Source organism: Lathamus discolor, chromosome Z (assembly GCF_037157495.1).
Source record: "Lathamus discolor isolate bLatDis1 chromosome Z, bLatDis1.hap1, whole genome shotgun sequence".
Classification (NCBI taxonomy): Eukaryota; Metazoa; Chordata; class Aves; order Psittaciformes; family Psittacidae; genus Lathamus; species Lathamus discolor.
In genome coordinates this window covers 100,442,961-100,463,654 of record NC_088909.1, presented here as the reverse complement: position 1 = coordinate 100,463,654, position 20,694 = coordinate 100,442,961, and the positions used below count along the sequence as shown (strand labels likewise).

The 20,694-nt window shown below is 64.4% G+C and overlaps 3 protein-coding genes across 3 annotated transcripts; 2 read left to right on the top strand and 1 right to left on the bottom strand.

The window, feature by feature from the left end:
• The first annotated feature begins 3,355 nt into the window (after window positions 1–3,355).
• LOC136005988 (uncharacterized) lies at window positions 3,356–5,499 on the top strand. Its single transcript, XM_065663880.1, has 5 exons — window positions 3,356–3,456; window positions 3,597–3,713; window positions 4,181–4,523; window positions 5,198–5,369; window positions 5,450–5,499. The coding sequence occupies exons 1-5, from the start codon at window positions 3,356–3,358 to the stop codon at window positions 5,497–5,499; spliced, it is 783 nt and encodes a 260-aa protein (XP_065519952.1).
• A 109-nt stretch (window positions 5,500–5,608) lies between these two features.
• On the top strand, window positions 5,609–6,119 carry LOC136005821 (sperm-associated antigen 8-like). Its single transcript, XM_065663669.1, has 3 exons — window positions 5,609–5,720; window positions 5,837–5,899; window positions 5,982–6,119. Exons 1-3 carry the CDS (start codon window positions 5,613–5,615, stop codon window positions 6,114–6,116), a joined length of 306 nt encoding a protein of 101 aa, XP_065519741.1. The 5' UTR covers window positions 5,609–5,612; the 3' UTR covers window positions 6,117–6,119.
• Window positions 6,120–6,680: 561 nt separating this feature from the next.
• On the bottom strand, window positions 6,681–18,287 carry NPR2 (natriuretic peptide receptor 2). Its single transcript, XM_065662470.1, has 21 exons — window positions 17,471–18,287; window positions 12,502–12,701; window positions 12,306–12,419; window positions 11,743–11,878; window positions 11,561–11,655; window positions 11,353–11,485; window positions 11,181–11,265; window positions 10,965–11,085; window positions 10,331–10,405; window positions 10,099–10,176; window positions 9,866–9,970; window positions 9,545–9,616; window positions 9,310–9,469; window positions 9,081–9,236; window positions 8,832–9,000; window positions 8,580–8,726; window positions 8,303–8,426; window positions 8,116–8,184; window positions 7,685–8,030; window positions 7,497–7,588; window positions 6,681–7,341 (listed from the first exon to the last, which is right to left on the bottom strand). The coding sequence occupies exons 1-21, from the start codon at window positions 18,234–18,236 to the stop codon at window positions 7,285–7,287; spliced, it is 3,300 nt and encodes a 1,099-aa protein (XP_065518542.1). The 5' UTR covers window positions 18,237–18,287; the 3' UTR covers window positions 6,681–7,284.
• Between the last annotated feature and the right edge of the window lie 2,407 nt (window positions 18,288–20,694).

Here is a 20,694-nt window from a genome sequence, read left to right as displayed (position 1 = left end):
TCTCAAGCGTCACAGTAACAGGGACACGGGTGGAACTGGGTGCCTTGCTTATTGGAGGGGGTGTCTGAGCAGCCCACATCCCAGCCTGCCCACACTGGAGATGCTCTGGGACCCCCCATTTGGAGAAGGAGGTTTTTGGGGGGTGCCCACATCCCACAGACTACGTGTCCATCGTGGTGTTGGGGGGTCGGGGTTCCCAAGTTGGGGAACATCCCAGCAGCACCCTGTGCCCTGGGCTGCCCACCCAGCCCCACTGCCACAACACAGCCCCAGCACCCCTGCGTGCCCCTCACCCTGCCTCTGGGTGGCCCCTTTGTGCACCACAATGCAAAACTCACTGCGCGCCTTACCCCAGACCCCCTGTGCTTGCAGCACTGCAAAACACGTGGCACTGCGCACCCCAGACACCCTGTGCTGTTTCGCTGTGCACAGCAGAGCCCTGTGCACACTGCTGTGCAAAACAGTGTTGCAAGCCCCAGAGCCCTGAGCCTGCATCGTGCTGTACAGCCCAGACCCATTGTGCCTGCACCTCTGTGCAAGTGCTGCACACCAGCCCCTCATGCATGCACCACAATGCAAGTGTTGCATACCCCAGACCCCTGTGCAAAAGCGTTGCACTCAAGACCCCCTGTGCCTGCATTGTGCTGTACACCCCTGACCCCTTGTGCATGCACCCGTGTGCAAGTACTGCACACTCCAGAACCCTGTGCATGCACAACTATGAAAAGCAGTGTTCTGCATCCCAACCCCCTGTGCCTGCTTTGCACACTCAAGACCCTTTGTGGCTCCGTTGTGCTGCACATCTCCAACCATTGTGCACACACCAATGTGCAAATCAGTGTTGCACACCCCAGACCCCTTGTGCTTGCATTGTGCTGTACACACCAGGCCCTTGTGAATGCACCCTTGTGCAAGTGCTGCACACCAGCCCCTCGTGCATGCACCACAATGCGAGTGTTGCATCCCCCAGACCCCTGTGCAAAAGCGTTGCGCGCTCAAGACCCTTTGTGCCCGCACTGCCCTGCACATCCCCATCCCTTGTGCACTCACCGCTGTACAAAACACACTACATCGCACCCCGTGCTGCGGGCAGCACTGCGCACATGCACACCTCTGTTTACACACATGCCCCGCACACACGTGTCCCCGCCGCCACCGCTGCATACGCGTGCTCCGAGCCCGGTGCCTCCCATGCGCCGCGCTCCGGGGCTATATTTAGTGTCGGTGCCGGTGCTGTGGCGGCGCACGTCCCACCTGGCACCGGTGCCAACCGCGCAGGGACCGCAGCACTGTGGCGTGAATGGTGGCTCTGTTCTGCACGGCGCCAGAGGTGGGGCCCCTGGAGAACCGTGGCGCTTCCACACAGCCCAGTATAGCACGGGAATGTTTTCAGGGTGCAAATGAGCCTTGAAGATGTTGGATGATGATGGTGATGATGCGTGCGGCCGGGACGTGCTCGAGCTGCAGGGCAGGATGAGGATGGTCATGGACATGGGACAGCCCTGCCTTGGGGATGGGTAGACCAGGGGGTGGGGGTTCCTGGGACTGGGGACCCCAAAAAGAAGATGGGTGCTTCTGGGGAGGTGGGGACCCCAAAGAGGAGCTGGGGTTCACTGGGGAGGTGGGGACCCCAAAGAGGGGATGAGTGTCCCTGGGGAGGTGGGGACCGCATAGAAAGGATGGGGGTCCCTGGGGACCCCAAAGAGAAGCTGGGGTTCACTGGGGAGGTGGGGACCCCAAAGAGGGGATGAGTGCCCCTGGTGAGGTGGGGACCGCATAGAAAGGATGGGGATCCCTAGGGACCCCAAAGAGAAGCTGGGGTTCACTGGGGAGATGGGGACCCCAAAGAGGAGGTGGGTGTTCCTGGGAGGATGGGGACACCAAAGACAGATAGGCTCCCCAAAGAGAAAGTGGGTGTCCATGGGGAGGTGGGTTCCCCAAGAGGGGATGCGGGTCCTTGGGAAGGTGGGAACCTGGGAGAAGGGGTGGGTGTCCGTGGGGGGTGGGGACTTAAAAGAAGAGCTGGGGTTCATTAGGGAGGTGGGAGCCCCAAAGAGGAGCTGGGGTTCCTGGTGGGGGGGAACTCCAGAGGCCAAGGACCCACAGTGCATCGTCCTGCCAAGCCCACCCAGAGCAATCCCCCAGGATGGGGCGGAGGGCAAGAGCCTGCACACGAGGTCAGGGTCCGGACGCCTGCAGCCACGTTTCCTCCTGCGCAGGGTTTATTTTGTCATCCCCCAGGCAGCAGAGGGGTCACAGCCCCATGGGGCCGGGGGGCAGGGGAGCAGCGGCTGTTTTCATTCCTCAGCTGAACGAAGACTATCACAAATGACGCAAGTTCCCAAAAGAGCCAAGCGGGGGGCGGGGGGGGGGGGGTGATGGGGGATGTGTCAGCCAGGAGAGGCAGCCAGATGTGCTCCAGCAGCTGCAGCGCTGCTGCCCCACGGTGATGCTGCCTGCCAGGGTGCAGCCCCGCAGCCATGCCCCCTATACCACCCTAGAGTGAGCGCACACCCCCAGGCTGCCATTGTTGTGTCCCTGTCCCACACTGTGCTGGGGCGCCTTTGTCGGCCTATAGTCACCCGTGCTGTCTGGCCAGGGTTCCGCCTCCCCCAGGGTGTGGAATCCAGGGATGCTGCTGGGATGAGCACCCTGGAGTGGAAGCTGGGGCAGGACACCCCGTCCAGCATGAGCTGGAGCCCTGGTGCAACTCAGCCCAGCCCAGGACATGACCAGCAGCGCTCCACCCTCCCAGCGAACCCCCCAGTCCTCGGGGCACCCTGACCTCCATGGCGTCAGACCCTGATCCAGTCCCTCTGTGGGGGGCCCCTCCGTTGGAGCCTGAGTTCCAGGCATGTCTCTGCCTCCTCCCCGCAGCTGCGCTGCAGATGGGCTCGCAGCAGCCCCTGCTTGGCCCAGCGCCGAGCGCCCGCAGGGAGGAGCGGTCCCCCTCGGGGGCCCCGGCTGTCCGAGGCCAGAAGGGCCGGGCACATCCCCGGCCAGGAAAAACAGAGGCCCCATGGCCAGGCGTGCGGCGGCCCCGTCGGCACACACCGCAGAGCGCTGGAATAACAGCCCTCGTGCCGGAGCCCGGCGTGCGCTATCAAAGGGCCCTTCTTCTGCCTGAAGAATGGGGGCCCGGCGAGGGCTGGTGGCGAGGGGACCTGCCCCGCGCCGTCGGGGGGCACCCACTGCGTCCAGCCAGGCGCCTGGCACATCCCGCCCCATCACCCTGGGTAGCATATGTGTGCCTGAACGGTGTTGGGGGATCACTCGGATCGAGCCATGGGGAGCAGCGTGTCCCCAGTGCGGGGCTCGGCCCCCCCCGCTGGGGCTGAGCTGTGCCAGCACGGGCATGGTGCCCACCCGGCTTCCACTGGGAGAGCCTCTGGGCAGGTCCAGGTCCGGGGCCGTGCGGGAGAGGGGGACACGGACCCATAGCGGGGACAGACCCCGGTACTGCCAAGCGCCTGCACGCCTCTGCCCTGGCCACGCCCCCTTGCCCCGGCCACGCCTCCCTCGCACAAGACCACGCCTCTTTTATATACATAGCCGCTACGCTTTGACCCCGCCTTCTCCTTGCTCTCCGCCAATAGAAGACGCGCGTTCACCCAGCGCCACCAATCAGCTTGCGGAGCGGCCCATGTTTACGGTCTCCATGGAGACGGAGCAGCTCCCCTCGGCGCAGGCGCCATGGACGGGGCGCCCCACGGGTGGGTGAAGGGACGCGGGGTGACCCCCGGCTGAGGCGCTTGGAGGGCAGGGGTCCCGGGGGCGCTATGGAGCACTATGGGGATGGGGGGTAGGAAGTTGGGGGGTCTGGGGTACGGCTTGGGGGGTCGCTCCTGGGGAGGAGGTAGCGGTAGAGCTTGGGCTGGGAGCTGCAGAGCCCTGGGAGGAGACACGTGGAGCGGAATGGGACATACTGAGGGGCTGAGCCTGGGCTGGGACATTGGACGGGGGAGAGGGGAGTTATGGAGGGGGGACCTTTCTGAGTGCGAGCACTGCTTCTGAGCCCAAAGGGAGAAGAGCCCCTTGTGTCCCCGCCCCGGGGTGGGGATGACACTGCGGGGCACCCGGCCTCAGGGTCCTGACCGTGCTGGTGGGGGGCTGGAGAGAGGGCAGGGAGGCTGAAGGATGCACCCCACCGCCTTCCCTCAGGCACTGCCCTCACTCGCAGGGTGGCTCTGCCAAGCCGTATGCACCCTGAGGAGAGGCCACCGTGCACGGATGCGGCCCAGAGCGATGTCCTCCTGCCTGAGGTGCCCACGGAGGAGCCGCCATGTGATGCACTGACAGCCACGACCGAGGTGCCTGCCGAGGCCCTGCCAGCCGTGCCCAGCACAGTGCCACCCGCTGAGGCTGACACGGATCTCTGTGCAGTCAAGCTGCCGCCCTGCCCGGGGAGCTATGGGGCTTCTGCCTGTGAGGTGCCCTCCACCGTGGTGCTGCAGGTGCCTGCAGAGCAGCCCCCCAGGCTGGTGCCCCGGGGACGCTGCTTGATCCACAACTGGCAGGAGGAGGTAACTCCTCACCATGGGGGGCCATGGGGGGAAATGTCCTCCTCATCGCATCCCACGTGCTGATCACATGAAGCTCCCTGACCCTGGGCAGCCCCCTCTCTTTAAATAGCTTCCCTTGCCCAAGCCGGAACTCCCTGGACGACCTTGAGCCCAGCGGGATGGAAAGGGGATGAAATTCAATAGCACAAAAGGCATGGGCAGGAACGTGGGGAGCGATGGTGGGGCTGTGGGAGGAAAGCAGGGAGCTTGCTGCTGGGATGTGGGGTTGCCTGCTTGGGGGGACGTGGGCTAAGCTGTGCCACAGCCTGGGGACCCCATAGTTTGCTCCAGTGCCGTAAGAGCACTTGTCCTACATCAGGGGCCCAAGCCACAGATGCCCCGGATCCTGCTTTTCCAGGGAGCTGGCTTGAAGGACCGCTCCCTCCTCCCCGTCTTTTTGCAGCTCATGCCTCTGGGATTGCTCCCAGGTCCTGTCAGGCATCTGCCTGCATGGCACAGCCTCAGGTATGGGGCAGTGCCCCAGACTGCAGCTGCTCAGCAGGAGGGGGGTGATAACCTCACCTCCCAACCCTGCACTGAGTCCCCAGTGGATTACCAAAAGCCTAAAAGCCAAGAGCAGGCACTGCAGGGTGGGCTCCTGCCCCCTTCCCGCAGCTTCCACCATCACTCTACAGAGAGCCACGAACCATCTGGATATCGTGCAAGGGCAGGAGCAGGGCAGTGAGGGCTTCATCCACCGGCATGGCCACCCCAAGCTGCTGTACCACCATCACCTCCCTGGGCCCAACAACAGCACCACCATGGACACCTACCGCCCTCCACACAGCATCCTGATGCTGGGACAAGGTGAGGCTGAGCACTGTGACCCCCAGGAGTCAGCAAGGGGGTCAAAGCTGTGGGGCTGATGGCACCTTTTCCCCCCACAGGGCAGCGTGAGGCCATGCTGAAGGCCATGCTCTACCACAAATACAGGTGAGTCTGCATTCCTAAGTGCATGGCCATGCTCCAGAGGAGGGGACCCTGCGGGGGGGGGGGGGACACGACAGACGACCCCAGCACTGAGGGTTGCAGTTCTGCTGCAGGGAAGAGATGCTGAAGAAGATCTCTCCCCCCCGGATGCCCATGGAGTCGATGTCTGTCACGCACCAGGACTACCAACCCAAGGGTTGCCTGTCCACACCATTGCCCCCCTCCCAGGTACAGGCAGGGGACAGCCCCCCCCAACCTTGTGGCAGCCCCCAGTGAGCCTGCAAGGCCCCCTTTTCCTCCTGGTGCCATACCCCTGTCCACTGACATATGGCTTCCACTTGCAGCCCCATGACTACGTCACGGAGCAGCCCTGCAGCTTCTGGCTGGAGCAAGCCCGCAGCCTCACTGTAAGCCCCCCGGCACCCTTCCCTGCCAGCACCCAGAGGGCTCGGCTGCTGATGGGGACCTCTCCGCTTTCCCCCCCTCCAGGGTGTCACCAGCATCCGCAGCAGGGACAGCCCCTTTCGGAAGGACGCATCCTTCTCCACTCCCATCACCGAGTCCCTAGACCAGCCCCCGCCCTGCGCCCCACTGACCAGCCGGCTACAGTCCCACAAGCAATAAATACATTGGGGTACGGGTGTTCTCAGCCTCCTTTCTGCCCCAGGGTTGTCCTCAGGCTGGGTGTTTGGAGGGGGAGCACCGTGTCCCTAGCATCCCGTGGGGCCACGCAGTGCAGGCACTGGGACACCCTCCATCCCTTCTGGACATCACTGGTACCCCAAAACACGCTGCGGCCCTTGTGCAGAGAGGGAGAGCCCCTGGCACAGCGCCGTCCCCTGGGACGTGCCCTCTCCCAGTGCCCCCAGTGGGTGACACACGGTCCCCATCCCAATCCCCAGGCACAGGTGGGTTCCAGTAAGAGGCGGCGGCGGCGCTTCCAGAGCATGAGCTCAGCGGAACGCACTGCAGCCCTCAGGCCAAAGCAAACCTCGCCGCACCGGCCCTGCCCTCCCAGCACCGCCCGGAGCCCTCCACAGCCGCAGCCGCCCTGCCCGGCCCCCCCGGGATGCTCCCTGCATCCATCCCCATCCCAGGCTCAGCTCCATGCTGGGGGGTGTCCCGTCCCCGTCCCCGTCCCCGTCCCCCCCCATGCTTGGCAGAGCGAAGCAGAGGTCGAGGCACAGAGGGATTTGGGGAAGTTTGTATTTCCACAAAATAGTTTGCAGCGACTCCTATATTTACACCTGGGGGGGGAGAGGGGGGGAGGTATTTACATGACCCGGTGGGGTTATATACAGGGGAGGGGAAGACTGGGGAAAGGAGGGGGGGAGCCGCAGCATTGAAGCATGCCCTGGCCAAGGGATCAGACCCAGCAGGAGCCCCTGTATCCCCCTCCCCGGGTAGGGGGGGACATGGGCAAAACTTCTGCCGGGGGGGGCCAGGTATTGAAAAGAGATGGCAAAGTGCCTGCGGGGCAGCCAGGCCCCGGGAGAGGCTCAGAGCCAGCTGAGCCATAGGGCAGAGGGAAAAGAAAGCAGGGATATAGGGTCCCCCGGGCTGGATAGCAGCAGAGGCTGCAGGGGGAACTGGTCTTTGCTGGTGCCAATGGAGGGGGCCAGGCAATGCCGTGGCTGCTGGCCCCCTGTGCCCAAGCCCTGCGGAAGCAGGGGGGCTGCAGTGTGTGTATAGGGGCTACAGTGATGGAGGGTGCCAGTGCACCCCGGGGGTCCAGGCACCGGGAATTGTTGGCTGCCCCATCAGGGCTGGGGCTCTGCCACTGCCACCAGGATCAGACGGGCTCTTTCCTCTCACCCAGCAGCCAGTATGTCCGCATCTTGCCCTTGCCCTGGGGATGAAGGGGATCGTGAGACCCTCCCCACCTCCAGTGCTTGGCCCTTGGGTACCATCCCCAGCACCGAGGGGCACAAGGGGTCCCAGCCCCAACCCACCCACCCAGTGGCAGGAAGTGCAGTCACCCCACCACTGTCCCCTTGCCCTCACCTTCATCTCCACATCCCCACGCAGCTCCAGCTCGAAGCAGCCAAATTCATCCAGGACCTCCTTGGTAGTGGATGATACGTGGATCTTCAGGGCTGGTTGGCACAGAGGGACAAAAAGAAATATGACTGGGTCTGGAAGCAGGGCATGACATGCGGCACTGAACCGCATCTGCCCTCCCCATGGCTCACCCTGTCCGTTGGACTCCATGCGAGATGCGGTGTTCACTGTATCCCCAAACAGGCAGTACCGTGGCATCTTCAATCCCACCACCCCAGCACACACAGGACCTGCGGGCACAGGGATGCTCGTGGCTGCTGCCGGGCAGATGGGTGCCCCCCGGCCGCGGCGCCGGCACTCACCGGTGTGCACGCCAATGCGCAGCCGCAGCTGGTCATTGGGACGGTGCCGGATCTTGAAGGTTTTGACAGCCTCAAGCAGGGCCAGGGCCATGCGGACGATCTCACGGGCGTGCAGCTTCCCGTTGCGCACCGGCAGCCCCGACACCACCATGTAGGCATCCCCAATAGTCTCCACCTGCGGGGTCAAGGGCAGCAGGTATACCCCAGGCTCCTCACTGCCTGCCTCACCTGGGGGGCTGAGCTTGCTGGCACCCCCTCACCTTATAGACGTCAAAGTTGTCGATGATGGCATCGAAGCATGTGTAGAGATCGTTCAGCAGCGTCACAACCTGGTGAAGCAAGGATGCTTGTGGGGCTGGGAGCAGGCATGTCCCCCCCTGCCCCAGCAGTGGCACTGCCAGGGTATGAGCCCCCATGCCAGGGCTGCCCCCCAAGCCCTGCTCTCACCTGCATGGGGGTGCTCTCTGCCGAGAGGGCAGTGAAGCCCACAATGTCACTGAAGTAGATGGTGACACTGTCAAAAGCCTCAGCCCGCACTGTCTCCCCACGCTTCAGCTGCTCCGCCACAGAGCTGGCAATGACAGCAGGTGACGACAGTGAGCTCCCACCACAACCCCATTCGCTCCGCACCCCTTGCATCCATCCCCATGCATCCCAGCAGTGGACGCATGCTGACCCCACACCAACCCCCAGACCCGCACACTCCCATCTCCCCCCCTCTCACTGGGGCAGAATCTGGTAGAGGAGGTTCTCTGCCTTGCGCTTCTCCTCCAGGTAGGCCTGCGTCCGCTCCTCCACCAGCTTCTCCAGGTTGTTGGCATACTGCTCCATGCGCGACAGCAGGTTGTCCAGGATGCTGGTGCTGCCCTCCCTGCCGGGGTACAGTCAGTGGCACCGTGGAAAGCCCCCAGCCGCAGCCCCCATGGCCATCCCTGCTCCCCACCAGGGCCACCCTCCCCATTCACCAGCCACCCACTTGTTGAATCTACGGATGAAGATCTTGATCTGGCTGAAGTCGGGGCGCTCGGCCGGGTCCTGCGCCCAGCAGCGCTCCATCAGCACCGCCAGCTCCTCACTGTGCACCCCGATGTCGATGGAGGGCCGGAAGAACGGCTTCTGGCTGTTACGCACCTTCTGCACGATCTCTGCAGGGGGTAGCCAACAGTGAGCGCTGCGACCACCCCAGTAGGGATGGGACCAACCCACACCTTCCCCCCATCCTCACCTTTGGGGCTCAGGTCCATGCCCTCGATGTAGAAGGGGCCGTTGCGCAGCGCGACCTCCTGCACGATGATGCCGAAGCTGTAGACATCAGCTTTCTGCATGCCTGGGGTGGGCAGGCGCCCCTTCTGCAGCAGCTCCGGGGCTGTCCACAGCTTCTCTGGTGGGACACAGCCATGGAGTGGTGAGACAGGGCCACCCCACCCCCCTGGTCCCCATGAGCAGCCACTCACTGGCATAGAGGGCATGCGTGTCCTCGCCGTCGCAGGGCGAGCGGAAGCTGGCCAGCCCATAGTCGGTGATCTTCAGCACGAAGCGGCTGTCCACCACGCAGTTGGATGACTTGAGGCTGCCGTGGTGGCCGATGATGCTGTTGTGCAGGAAGGCCATGCCCTGGGATGGATGGACAAGGTGAAGCCGGCACCCCTCAGGTGCATCCCTCAGCCCTTATGCCCCTTGCTTGAGTACCTTGACGATGTCATTGATGAGGGAGTGGCGGAACATCCAGTCCAGGTTGATGCTCTCATTCTCCAGGACATCCTGGGACAGCACATTGAGTGGACCCCAGTTCAGTGGGATGGTGGCACTGCTACCAGCCCCACGAGCGCCCATCTGCAGGGGGGCTCTGCAGCACCAATCCCCTCCCCTCCATCTCTGACTTCTGTTTGGGCACTTGTGCTGCGAGTCTCAAGGGGCTTGCATGGCCACCAGTACCCAGAGCCCTGTCCCCAGTGCCCAGCCCACCCAGCTCACCAGCAGTGTCACCCAGTGCCCCCCAGTTTCCCCTACCTGCAGGCTGCCCCGCGGGCAGTACTCAGTGACAATGCAGATGTTGGGGGGGTCAATGCATGCCCCAATGAAGCGGGTAAGGTGGTTGAACTGGATGTCCCGCATCTGCACATGGAAGCAGAGCCCAGACGGGCTTGAGGTCAGATGGGACAGGCTGCTGCTCCCACCAGCGCCGCCCCCCCCCAGCCAGGACCCAAGCAGGGCGCCCACCCCAGCCCAGACCCCAAACCTACATGTTTCAGCTCAAAGAGCACCTGCCGCGTCAGCTCGATGCGCTTCTTGTTGATGTGCTTGATGGCCACCACGTTGCCCTGGGGTACCGGGATGGGAGGAAGAGGCAGGGTTTGGGGAGGGATGGAAAGTGCCAGCATCTGGCGGGGCAGCGGTACAGCCATGGGGGAGAACCCCAATAGGGTTGGGAAGGGTTTAGAGGGGGTGGGTCAGTTCCGGGCCTGCTGCACTGACCTTAAAGTGGCCGGTGTTGGCGAAGATCTGGTACTTGCCATGGCTGGTCATGAGGGAGCCGTAGCTGGAGCCACGCTGTGAGGAGGGAGGGGGTTAGCGATGGGGATGCTGGGGTGGGGGGGTGACAGGCACCAATAAAGCAGGGCAGGGACACCCAGGGGCATGCAAGGGATGGTGCAGGACAAGCTCTGCATGCTCTATAGGGAGGGTGAAGACAGCAGGATGAGGTATGGTGTGCTGCAGGAGATGTAGGGAATGGATAAGGTGTGGTCATATAGGGGATGGAAGACTCCGTAGGGGTTTGATGCGGTATCATGCTCTGTAGGGGATTCGGAGCTATGTAGGGGATGCATCAAGAGTGGCTCTGCAGGGATTCAAAGTCATGGAAGGGATGGATCAGGAGTGGCTCTGCAGGGATGCAGGGTCATGGAGGGGATGGATAGAGTGTGGCTCTATAGGGGATGGAGAGCTATGTAGAGATGGAGGACAGTGTAAGGGGTAGATGCAATGGGGCTGTGGCTCTGAAGGCAACAGAGGGCTGTGTATGGGATAAAGGGAGGAGCGTTGCACAGGGAGGAAGAGCAGCACAGGGGCACAGGGAGGAGGAGAGGTGCCCCAGGGCTGCAGCTCTCACCAGGGACAGGGTGAGCCGGCTGCCCGCTGTCTTGTGGTACCGCTCGGGGCTCCCAAACTGCAGCTCATCCCAGCGGATCCTCCACAGCATGCTGGCAAGCTCCTTCTCCAGCATCAGCTTCCTGTAGGCACACAGGGGGGTCAGGGACCTGCCTGCTCCCAACCAGGCTGAGAGGTGCCTGGGACCCAAGCAAAGGGTCCCCCAGCCCCGACTGACCTGAATATGAGGAAGCTGGAGATGCCAAACATGACGAAGGTGAGGCCGGTCCCCAAAGCCACGATGGCCAGCATGGACAGTGGGGCTGCAGGCAGGAGGGGATATCAGCATGGCCCAGCTGCCCTGCATGCACACGGAAGGGTGCTGGGGACTGAGGGATGTTGACACCCACTTTTATCACAGGAGGGGTCATCCACATCGAAGACACAGGGTGGGTTGTCCAAGGGGGGAGCACCCTTCACCCAGGGGATAGGTCGTCCCAGCCAGTGGATCTGCTTCTCCACACCTGAGTAGTGCCCCACGACCTATGGCAGAGAGAGCTAAGACCCGCCATGTCCCCAGCATCTCAGCATCCCGCAGGATCCCGGTGTGGTCCCCACCTCATACTGCCCGGTCTTGGGGTCGCCCATGGCCCATAGGTTGAAGTCAGTGTCCCGGTCATTGTTGCTGTCCATGCTCACCAGCCCTGTCACCCCTGCGGGACAAGCAAGAGCCAAGGTGAGACAAGGACTACAAGAGCCCGGTGGTACCCGCAGCCTGTGTGCCCCTGCGCCACCGTTACCCTGGAACTTGCGGTCCCTCATCTTCTCGATGATGTGCGTGGCGTTCTTCTTGGAGCCGCCCTCCCGCAGGGTCTCGTTCAGCACCATGGCGTACAGCAGCATCCCGTCATAGAAGCACCCGGCCACCAGGTTCATCTGACAGGAGAACCTCACCATACCCATATGCACACAGGAGCCCCCCAGACCCAGGACCCCCACACCAGGGCCATGCACCCGCTCCATAACTCCACACCAGGGTCAACATGCACATTGCAGAGATCATAGAATGGTTTGGGTTGGAAAGGTCTTTAAAGCTCATCCAGTTCCAACCCCCTGCCACGGGCAGGGACACCTTCCACTGGAGCAGGTTGCTCCAAGCCCCGTCCAGCCTGGCCTTGAACACTGCCAGGGATGGGGCATCTATAACTAAATGACAGTGGGAGGCAGTGCCTGTGGCTGTTCCCATCTGGGTTGGCCCTTCCTGCATTGCCCATATCCGTATCCCACCCTCTGCATCCTGGTGATGTACCACAGCCCCATGCAGAGGATCCCACCGCCCCATCACACAGCAGGACTCACTCACCAGGGAGTAGTTGAGTTGCACCCCGAACTTCTGCTTAGCCCGCAGGATGAGCTGGGTTTGGAACTGCTGGTACTCCGGGTTCTGGGGCTCATAGTAGGTGATCACCAGCACCATCTGCAACCGAGCACAGCACCCGGTTCACACACCACGACCGGGAGGAGGGGTCCCTGTCCCCAGGCTGGTGCGTGCCGCTCACCTGGAAAGCCTCCCGCAGCCCTGAGTCCTGTCCTGGGCTCTGCTGCCAGGGCTTGAAGGCGTCGCGGGCAGAGTCGCCCCGCAGGCTCTCCCCGAAGACATCCAGGTAGAAGAAGACGTAGTCACCATTGGTGAGGTTCTCCTGCTGCGCCAGCTGCATGATCTGCCGCAGCATCTCTGGTGGCCCGCACAGGTACACCACTGCCGGAGAGAGGTGGGGTGTCAGGGGCGTGATGCCACCCCATCCTGGGGCAGATATGGGGCACGATGCTCTCCCATGGGGTGGGATGCTCCTATGGGGTGGGATGCTTTCCCCTGTAGCAACAGGGCAGAGCAACCCTGGAGGTACACTCAGTGCCCGTGGCAAGGACGGAGCAGGCAGATGGGGCAGTATTTGGCTCACCACCTTCTCATGCCACACACCCCACGGCCTCAGACCCATCACCCTTGCAGGCCCTGACCTACTGCTGCCTCATCAGCCACCTTATGCTGAAGGGGGGAAGGAGAACAGAAGGAGCCATTGCTGCAAAACATGAGGCAGACACCCCCCACACAGACCCCTGACATCCTGCTCCACCAAAGGCCACCCGGGGGATGCCTCCCCTTGGCATCACCTCCCCATCTGCTCCCTGCCAGCCCCACTCAGGGGCCCGGGGTGGGGTGGGGGGGGGCGGAGAGGCGCCGGAGGCCCCTGGGGAGCACGGTCTGAGCAACAGGACAAGCCCATGTTTGGGTTTGTGGCCGGCCAGCCGCGCGGCAGGAATGCGCAGGTTCCCGGATTCCAGCACCTTTGGCGGCCGCGGCGCTAATTGGAAACAGAGCATCTCACTGCCGTGACCCACACGGCAAGGGGGTGCCCGGGCCCCGGCCGCCTGCCCCCCACCCCGTCCCCATCCACTGCTGGGGGCTCAAACAGCCCCGGCGCGATGCCCACCCGTGTGCTGCACACGGGCGGCGTGGGGCTGGCACGGGGCACCTCGGGCTGCGGGGACGGGCGCCGCAGAGTGTCCGGAACCCCCCCGAGCAGGGGCCCTCCCTGCCCTTTGCGGAGGATCCTGCCACTGCCTCCTCCCTCCCCCCGGAAAACCAGGGCCCCCGCTCCAGCCATCCTGGCTGGGAATCCGGGATTGAGCAACGGAGGAGGCGGCGGCGGCGGGTGCGGGAGGAATGTCACGCTCGGGCGCTGGCCCCGGCGCACAGCCCTACTCCATAGGGCTGGAGCACCACGGGGGCTGGGGACAGCGGGGGAGCCCCACGCCACGGGATGGGGTCCCTGCTGCTGGAGGGCACCCGGCCATGCAGGCAGCAGTGCTGGCAGGTCGGTCACCCACGGGGGCTGGGGTGGGAGAAGGAACCCAGCACAGCCACCATGGGCATGGGAAACCCATGGTGAGGTGGGGAGATGCTCCTGGGCATGGGGGAGAGTTAAATCGCAGCAGCTCGGGCTGTGCATGAGCAAAAACCCCGTTCCAGGGTCTGAAATGGCTTCCCTGTGAGTGCTGCAGTGCTTCAAATAAACACTCCCGGCTTGCACACTTGGCTGGTCCTGCAGCCAGCACTGTGCCGTCCCCACGTCTCCCAGCCGGGATGGGCACCTCAGCATCATCCCATCACCAGAGGACGAGGGTCCCCCCATGGGGACACAGCCCGGGACTCTCCACATCCCATCGCAGGCACTGGGGAAGGCCGTGGAGCCGCAGCAGCCGGTGGCAGCTGGTGGGCACCCGGGGCAGGCAGCCCCAGCCATGGTGGCGGCGGCACAAACCCGCCCGGTCAGAGGCCACCGAGCGAGGGGGGAGCTGGCGCCGGCGCGGGTCCCCGGGGACAGGTTTCAGGAGCCACACAGAAGGGAAGGGTCAATGGTTGAGGCTCTCGGTGACACCGGCAGCTGCATCCCTGCCTGCTCATACACCCTGCAGGGACTGGGAATGGCCAAAGGCAGCCCCAGCGTCACCAAGGACAAGGGGAATTGGGTCCTGTGAGGCTGGGGTGCAGGCAGCCCACAGGCATCTGTTTAAGGGGTGCCCATGATGCATGGGGATGGGCAGGACCATGAGGGTGCACATGGAGTGGCGAGGCGCTGCCTGACCCCTGCGTGGTGGAAGATAACCCTAAAGAGAGGGTAAATCCTGGGTTTATGTAGCTAGTACCAGTTATGAGCAGCCCCATCAGCACAGGGCCACAGCCCAGCATCTGCCCTATGCCCACAGGGACTGCAGGAGTGAGGACCGCACGCACTCCCCTCTCAACGGCAGCACCCAGCCATCCCCCAGGCAGGGACCTGGGCTCTGCAAGCAGATGCTCTGGTAATTCCCTCAGCCACAGCTCTAATTATATCAGTGCTTTTACAAGTGGCAGGAGGGACGTGGGCCCCTGCACGTCGCACAGGCACCGCTGAGAGGGGCAATGGGAAGCGCCATGTACCCACATCCCCCTGTGCCTGCTCTATAGAACATCAGGGACCGGCATCATCGGGGACACACAGTGGGGCAAGGAAATGGCTTCCCCCAGGAAAAGGTTTCCAAACTCGTGCCCACCCATGGGAGAAGGAAGGTGATGCCAAGAGGGATGAATGCTGTGTCATTGGACACGGATGTGGTTGTGACCAAAGCTCCTGCTTCCCCCTCCATGCTACACAGCACAGAGGTGGGCACCCCTAGGTCACTCTTGCAGGTCCCCACTCCCTGCCCCGCATCCCAGGTTAGGAAAGCACCCAACATCAGCATCGCAGCCCTGAGCACCCACCCCATGGGGCCAAGCACCCAGCCCCACCTCCTGCCCCAACTCTGGGTAACCAGACTCCCCCGCAGCCCAGGTCTTTGCCCACACATGGCCTCCTTCCCCATCAGCCACAACCCTCTGCCTGCACCAGGAGGGGTCGATTCCCATAAGGGTGATTTACAGCACCAAGCCGGAAACATTCATGGGAAGCACTGATTTCAGCCTTTTTCCCTGCACGATCCTTTGCCCCCATCCCACACGGCTCCACGGCTGGTGACGGTGCATGTAGGCAACTTCCATCCCAGTCCCTCAGCCAAGTGAATGAGGGGCAGCCACAAGCTGCTCATCTCCCGCAGCCCACCATGGGATGCTCAGACGTGGGGAACCCGGTCTAGCACCCCAGAGCGCCCCAGCCACAGCTCCCAGCCTTAACCATGTCTCCCACTGGCTCATCTGGCTCCACTCATCCCAGCTCAATGTCCTTCTTAATGACACAGCATCTCAGGATCCATTAAGAAGCATCGCAGAGTGGCTGGCTCCGGGATCAATACCCTGCTCATCAATAATGAAGGAGCATCAGGCTGCCCTTGCTTTCCAGCTGCCTCCGTAAGCCCCTCCATTTCCTCCCGCTCCCAATATAGCTGCCCCCCTGGGGCTCTCAACAGGCCATGGATTGATGCACCCATCCATCAGCAGGGTGGGGCCATGCCCAGCCCCATCTGTGAGGCACAGAGGGGACGGGCACAGTGTGGGTGCCAGGCTGGGGGGCTCTGCATGGGCACGGCACGGCCACCTCGGCCCCAGGCACGTAACCATGGCCAGCACTGCCCTTCAGGCGGCCACGTCCACACCATCACCTTCAGCCTCTGAGGAGGTGGCTGGGTCCTGCCTGCCCGTGGGACGCCCTGGTCCTGCTAACACAGAGGGTAAGGGGGCCCCAGCACCCTTCACATCGCATGCCCCACATAGGGCAGGGTCCTCACACAGCACAGAGTGACTGGGTAATGGGGTAGGGAGCGGGACCCCATGGCTCCCACCCTCCCCTGGGTTCCCCAGTTGGCACTGGGGTGGCCCCGGGGTCTCGGGTCCTGCCTTGCCCCACCTCTGCACCCATGTCCCCATGGAGATCCTGCTGCTCCCCCAGCCACACTGTGACAAAATATGCCCACCCCTCACTGCTTTGCCCACCCTGCCTGTGCCCCACAGGGGTCCCACTGCGCCCTAAGCCCATCCTCACGTCCCACATGGGTCCCTCTGCACTCTCAGCCCTTCTTTGTGCCCCACATAGGTCCCACTGTGCCCCCAGACCCTTTCTGTGCCCCACAAGGGTCTCACTCTGCCACTCCCTTCTGCACCCTATATAGGTCCCTTCACGTCGTCAGCCCCTTGCTGTGCCCCACACAGGTCCCACTGTGTCCTCAGACCCTGACGGTGCCCCACAAAGGTGCCACTGTCTCCTTAGCCTGTTGCTGCACCACACGTGGATCCTGCTGCGTCCCTATCCCCTCCCTGTGCCCCACAAGGATCTCACTGCCCTCATAGCCCTTTGCTGTGCCCTACACTGATCTCAGTGGCCCCCTACCCGCTTGCTACACCCCAGATGGGTCCCACTGCCCCTTTGACCCCTTTCTGTCCCCCAGGGTGCTCTCAGTCCCTCGCTGTATCCTGCACAGGTCCATTGTGTTCCCATCACTTTGGTGTACCCCAGATGGGTCCCACTATACCCTCAACCCCTTGCTGTACCCCCCACGTGCTCCACAGCACCACATCCTTTCGCTGCACCCCAGGCAGGTCCCACTGCACCCCCAGCCCGTTGCTGTACCTTACGTGTGCCACACCGCACCCCTGTCCCCCCACTGTGCCCCACATGGGTCCCATCGCACCCTTATCCCCCCGCTGTGCTCCACACGGGTTCCACCACATCCCTATCCCCACCCGTGCCTCACACGGGTTGCATCACACCCTCATCTCCCCTCTGTGCCTCACACGGGTCCCATCGCACCCTTATCCCCCCACTGTGCCCCACACCAGTCCCCCCGCATCCCCACCTCCCAGCTGCGCCCCACACAGCTCCCACCACATCCTCAGCCCCTCGCTGTGCCCCAGGGACGATTTCGCCTACCTCCCCCCCCCCCCCCGCCGATCCTTGCGCAGTTCCCCTGCGGGGACCCCCCCCCCCCGCCAGGCTCTCAGCCTTATCCCGAGTGGGGTCCCCCCCACGCCGCCCCCCTCCCCACAGCCCCACGCACCGCGCCCGTTGGCTTTGATGAAGTGCACGGCGGTGTCGGGGCCGCCCTCGTCGGGGGAGTAGATGTGGTGGCGCACGGTGAGGTTGCTGCCGTCCTGCAGCTCCTGGTACACACCCTCGACGGTAAAGTAGTAGGGTCTGTCGTCGGTCTTGCGGTCCACGTAGAGGAGGACGGCGCGGGCGCTCCAGTTGAAGTGAGCGTGGAGGTGAGAGACGAAGGCGCCCAGTTTAGGGGCCGAGGGCCCGGTACGCACCGTCGTGCTGTAGTGCTCCCGTTTGCGGCTGAAGCCGGCCGCCACCGCCCCGCCGGTGATGAGCGGCAGCCTCCAGTGCGACGCGAAGCGCCCCACGGACGCGGCCGGGTACACGCAGCCCGGCCCGAAGAGGACGTCGGGGTCGTGGTAAAGCTTCAGGTCGACGGCGTTGAGCGGTGCCACGTACTCGGAGCAAGCGCCCTCCAGCTCCGAGCTCATGAACTCGACGCGCACCGAGAAGGGCCGCGGCAGCAGCGGCGGCTCGCCCCGCTCCAGCGCCTCCAGCGCCAGGCTCAGCGCCGGCCCCACTCGCGGCCAAGCCCACGCGTAGCTCACGTTGCGCTCCGGTAGCACCACCGCCACCGTCAAGTTGGCCGCCGCAGCCGCCCCGTCGGGGGTCGCCGCCCGCCGCCCCGCTCCCGGTCCCGGTCCAGCTCCCACCGGCAGCGACGCGGGCAGCAGCGGCGGCAGCAGCAGCAGCGCCGCCGGCAGCAGCGGCAGCAGCGGAGCCATGGGCCGCGCTGCCTGCTCCGCCGCCCGCGGCTCCTGCGCCCGCCGCCTGCTCCCTCCTTCCCCCCCCGACCCCGGCGGCACCGCCCCGGGCCGGCCAGCGCCCTCTGCCGCCGGGCCCCGCCCGGCCGGACGGCACGGGGATGGGCGGCACCGCGGGGCGGGGGGACACGGGGGGGCGGTGTCCCCAGGGGAGGGGTTAGCGGGATGGGGGGCACCGGCTGGGGAGGAAAAGGGGCCGGGGGGGGGGGGTCGCCGGTGGAGGGGATGGGGAGCGGTGATGCGGGTCCCCGAGGAACGAGGTTACTGAGGGGGGTCTCAGGTGCGGAGGCCCGCAGTTGTGTGGGGTTGAGGAGGAGGTGCTGAGGCTCTACAGAAGGGTGGTGGGGAGGGGGCTTCGGAGTGTCCGCAGTGCGCGGACTGTGGAAGGGGACTTAACTCCGGGGTCGTCCAGCAAGGACCAGTTCGGGAGCGGGTATCCGGGTTTTAGGACGGGAACTGGGGAGTGATGCCCCCCATTTTGGGGATGTCCACCAAGGGCTGCAGCAGGCGATGGAGTAAAGGGGGTGTATGTGACGGGGCCTTGGCAAAGGGGTGCCCTGGGGGGCGTTCCACCGGTGGTGTGAGGAGGTGCACAGCTGAGAGGGGTGACCCCAACAGGGATTTCGGGGAGGGCTTGAGCTGTGGCGTACAGGGAGAGTGGGGCTCTGGGGAGGGGATGCCGGGATCTGGGTGCCCCCTCTGTGGGGACATCCGGTGCCCTGGGTGTTGGTATCCCCATCCGGGACAGGCAGGAAGGTTGGGGAGATCCCTGGGGATTCGGGATGCAGGGTGGCAACTGGGGAGTCAGGCCCGGAGAAGCAGGATGCCGTGGGGATCCTGATGCCCTTGACACGCAGGATGTCCCCCAGCAGCAGAGGGTGCCAGAAGGGTTTGGTGTCCCTGCTGCCCAAGCCGGGGGGGACTGGAGGCAGGGGGCATGTCACCACTGCGGGATTTAAGGCTCTAACCGCTGTGCTATGGGTCACAGGCCTTGGGAGGAAAATAGGGAAGGGAGGGACCATGGGGCAGCCCGTGAAGCCCAGGGGAGTGCTCTAGGGGGTAATGGCTATGGGGCAGGATGCTGTGGGGCCGCGGCATCCCGACTACATGGAGAAGGATGTGAGGTGATGGTAGCTATGGGGGGCTGCGTCTGCCGGGGGGGGGGGGCACAGAGGTGCCCTGGGCTTGCAGAGGGGGCCGGTGGGGCGGGGGGAGCTGGGCAGGGGCAGCATGCCTGCGGTGCATTCCTCACATTCCCAGCCTGCCGCCTGCTCCCATCGGGAGGCAGGGGGTGCGTGTGGGGAGTGTGCAGGGGGGGGGTGTGCTGTCTGACCCTGCCCCACTGCTCACAGCTAGGGGAAGCTGCATGAGTGTGTGGGGTGCTGGGGAGCCCAATAGCTACACGGGAACCCCCAGTTCTGGCTGGTACCGCCGGCCCTGCAAAGTCCCGTGGGGATGGGATGCATGAGGGATGCTGTGTCAAAGAGGGGGTACCGGGGGGGGCCCTGTTCCCTCCTGTGGTTTGGGGGAGGGCCCCACAGCGGAGGACATGGCCCCACAGCGGAGGAAATGGCACCCCAGGGTCGCCCCGCATTTGGGGCTGCTGTAATCGCGGCTGTGCCACTGCAGGTGTCCCCGCCAGGAGTGACATGTCCTTCCCTCCGCAGGGTCACCGAGCCCGGTTCATCAATACCGGCACAACCCGCGCTGGGGATTGTGTTGCGGGCTATAAATACCCCGGTCCGGTCGCTGCACGGAGCCGGAGGCGGTGCCTGAGCCGAAGGACGGTGAAATCCAACCGGCAGCGAGTAACAGCAAAGAGAAGGGAGAAGGGGGAAGGCTCTGGAAGAGCTTCCCCGTGGGACGTGGGGCCGGGCACCGTGGGTCAGTGGCAGACCCATCGGGGACCACAGCGTCTGCTGCCGGGGGCTCACTGCGCACGGAGCCCGCAGCCGTGCCCGACCCCCCGGGCCGGTGCCTTCTTGCCGGGGTGATGCTCTCGGATGCAGGATGCAGGATGCGGAGGCTCGTTGGAAACCGAGAGGAGATGAGGTGCAGAAAGGAGTGGGGCAGCCCGAGGGACCCGCTGCAGGCGCGATGGGGTGTCCCGGGCACCCCGTGTTTGCGAGTTCGTGCCAGCAGAGGGGGCCCGGTGCCCGCACCGCGCACTGTGCGCTCCTGCAGCCGGCGGCACCGGCCACAACCCACGGGGCTGTGCCCGGACACCCGCAGGGCACACGGGGCAACCGGCCCTGCTCTGCGTCCCTGGTCAGAGCAGGGCATCCCCACACGGGTGCACACAGCGGGAGAGGAACCGAGGGGGGCATGGGGTGTTGTGGGGATTGTCGTGCCCTCAGACTGCTCCCTGGGGCACATGGGGCTGGGGCTCACCATGCTTTGGGGTTTCTGTCACTCCATC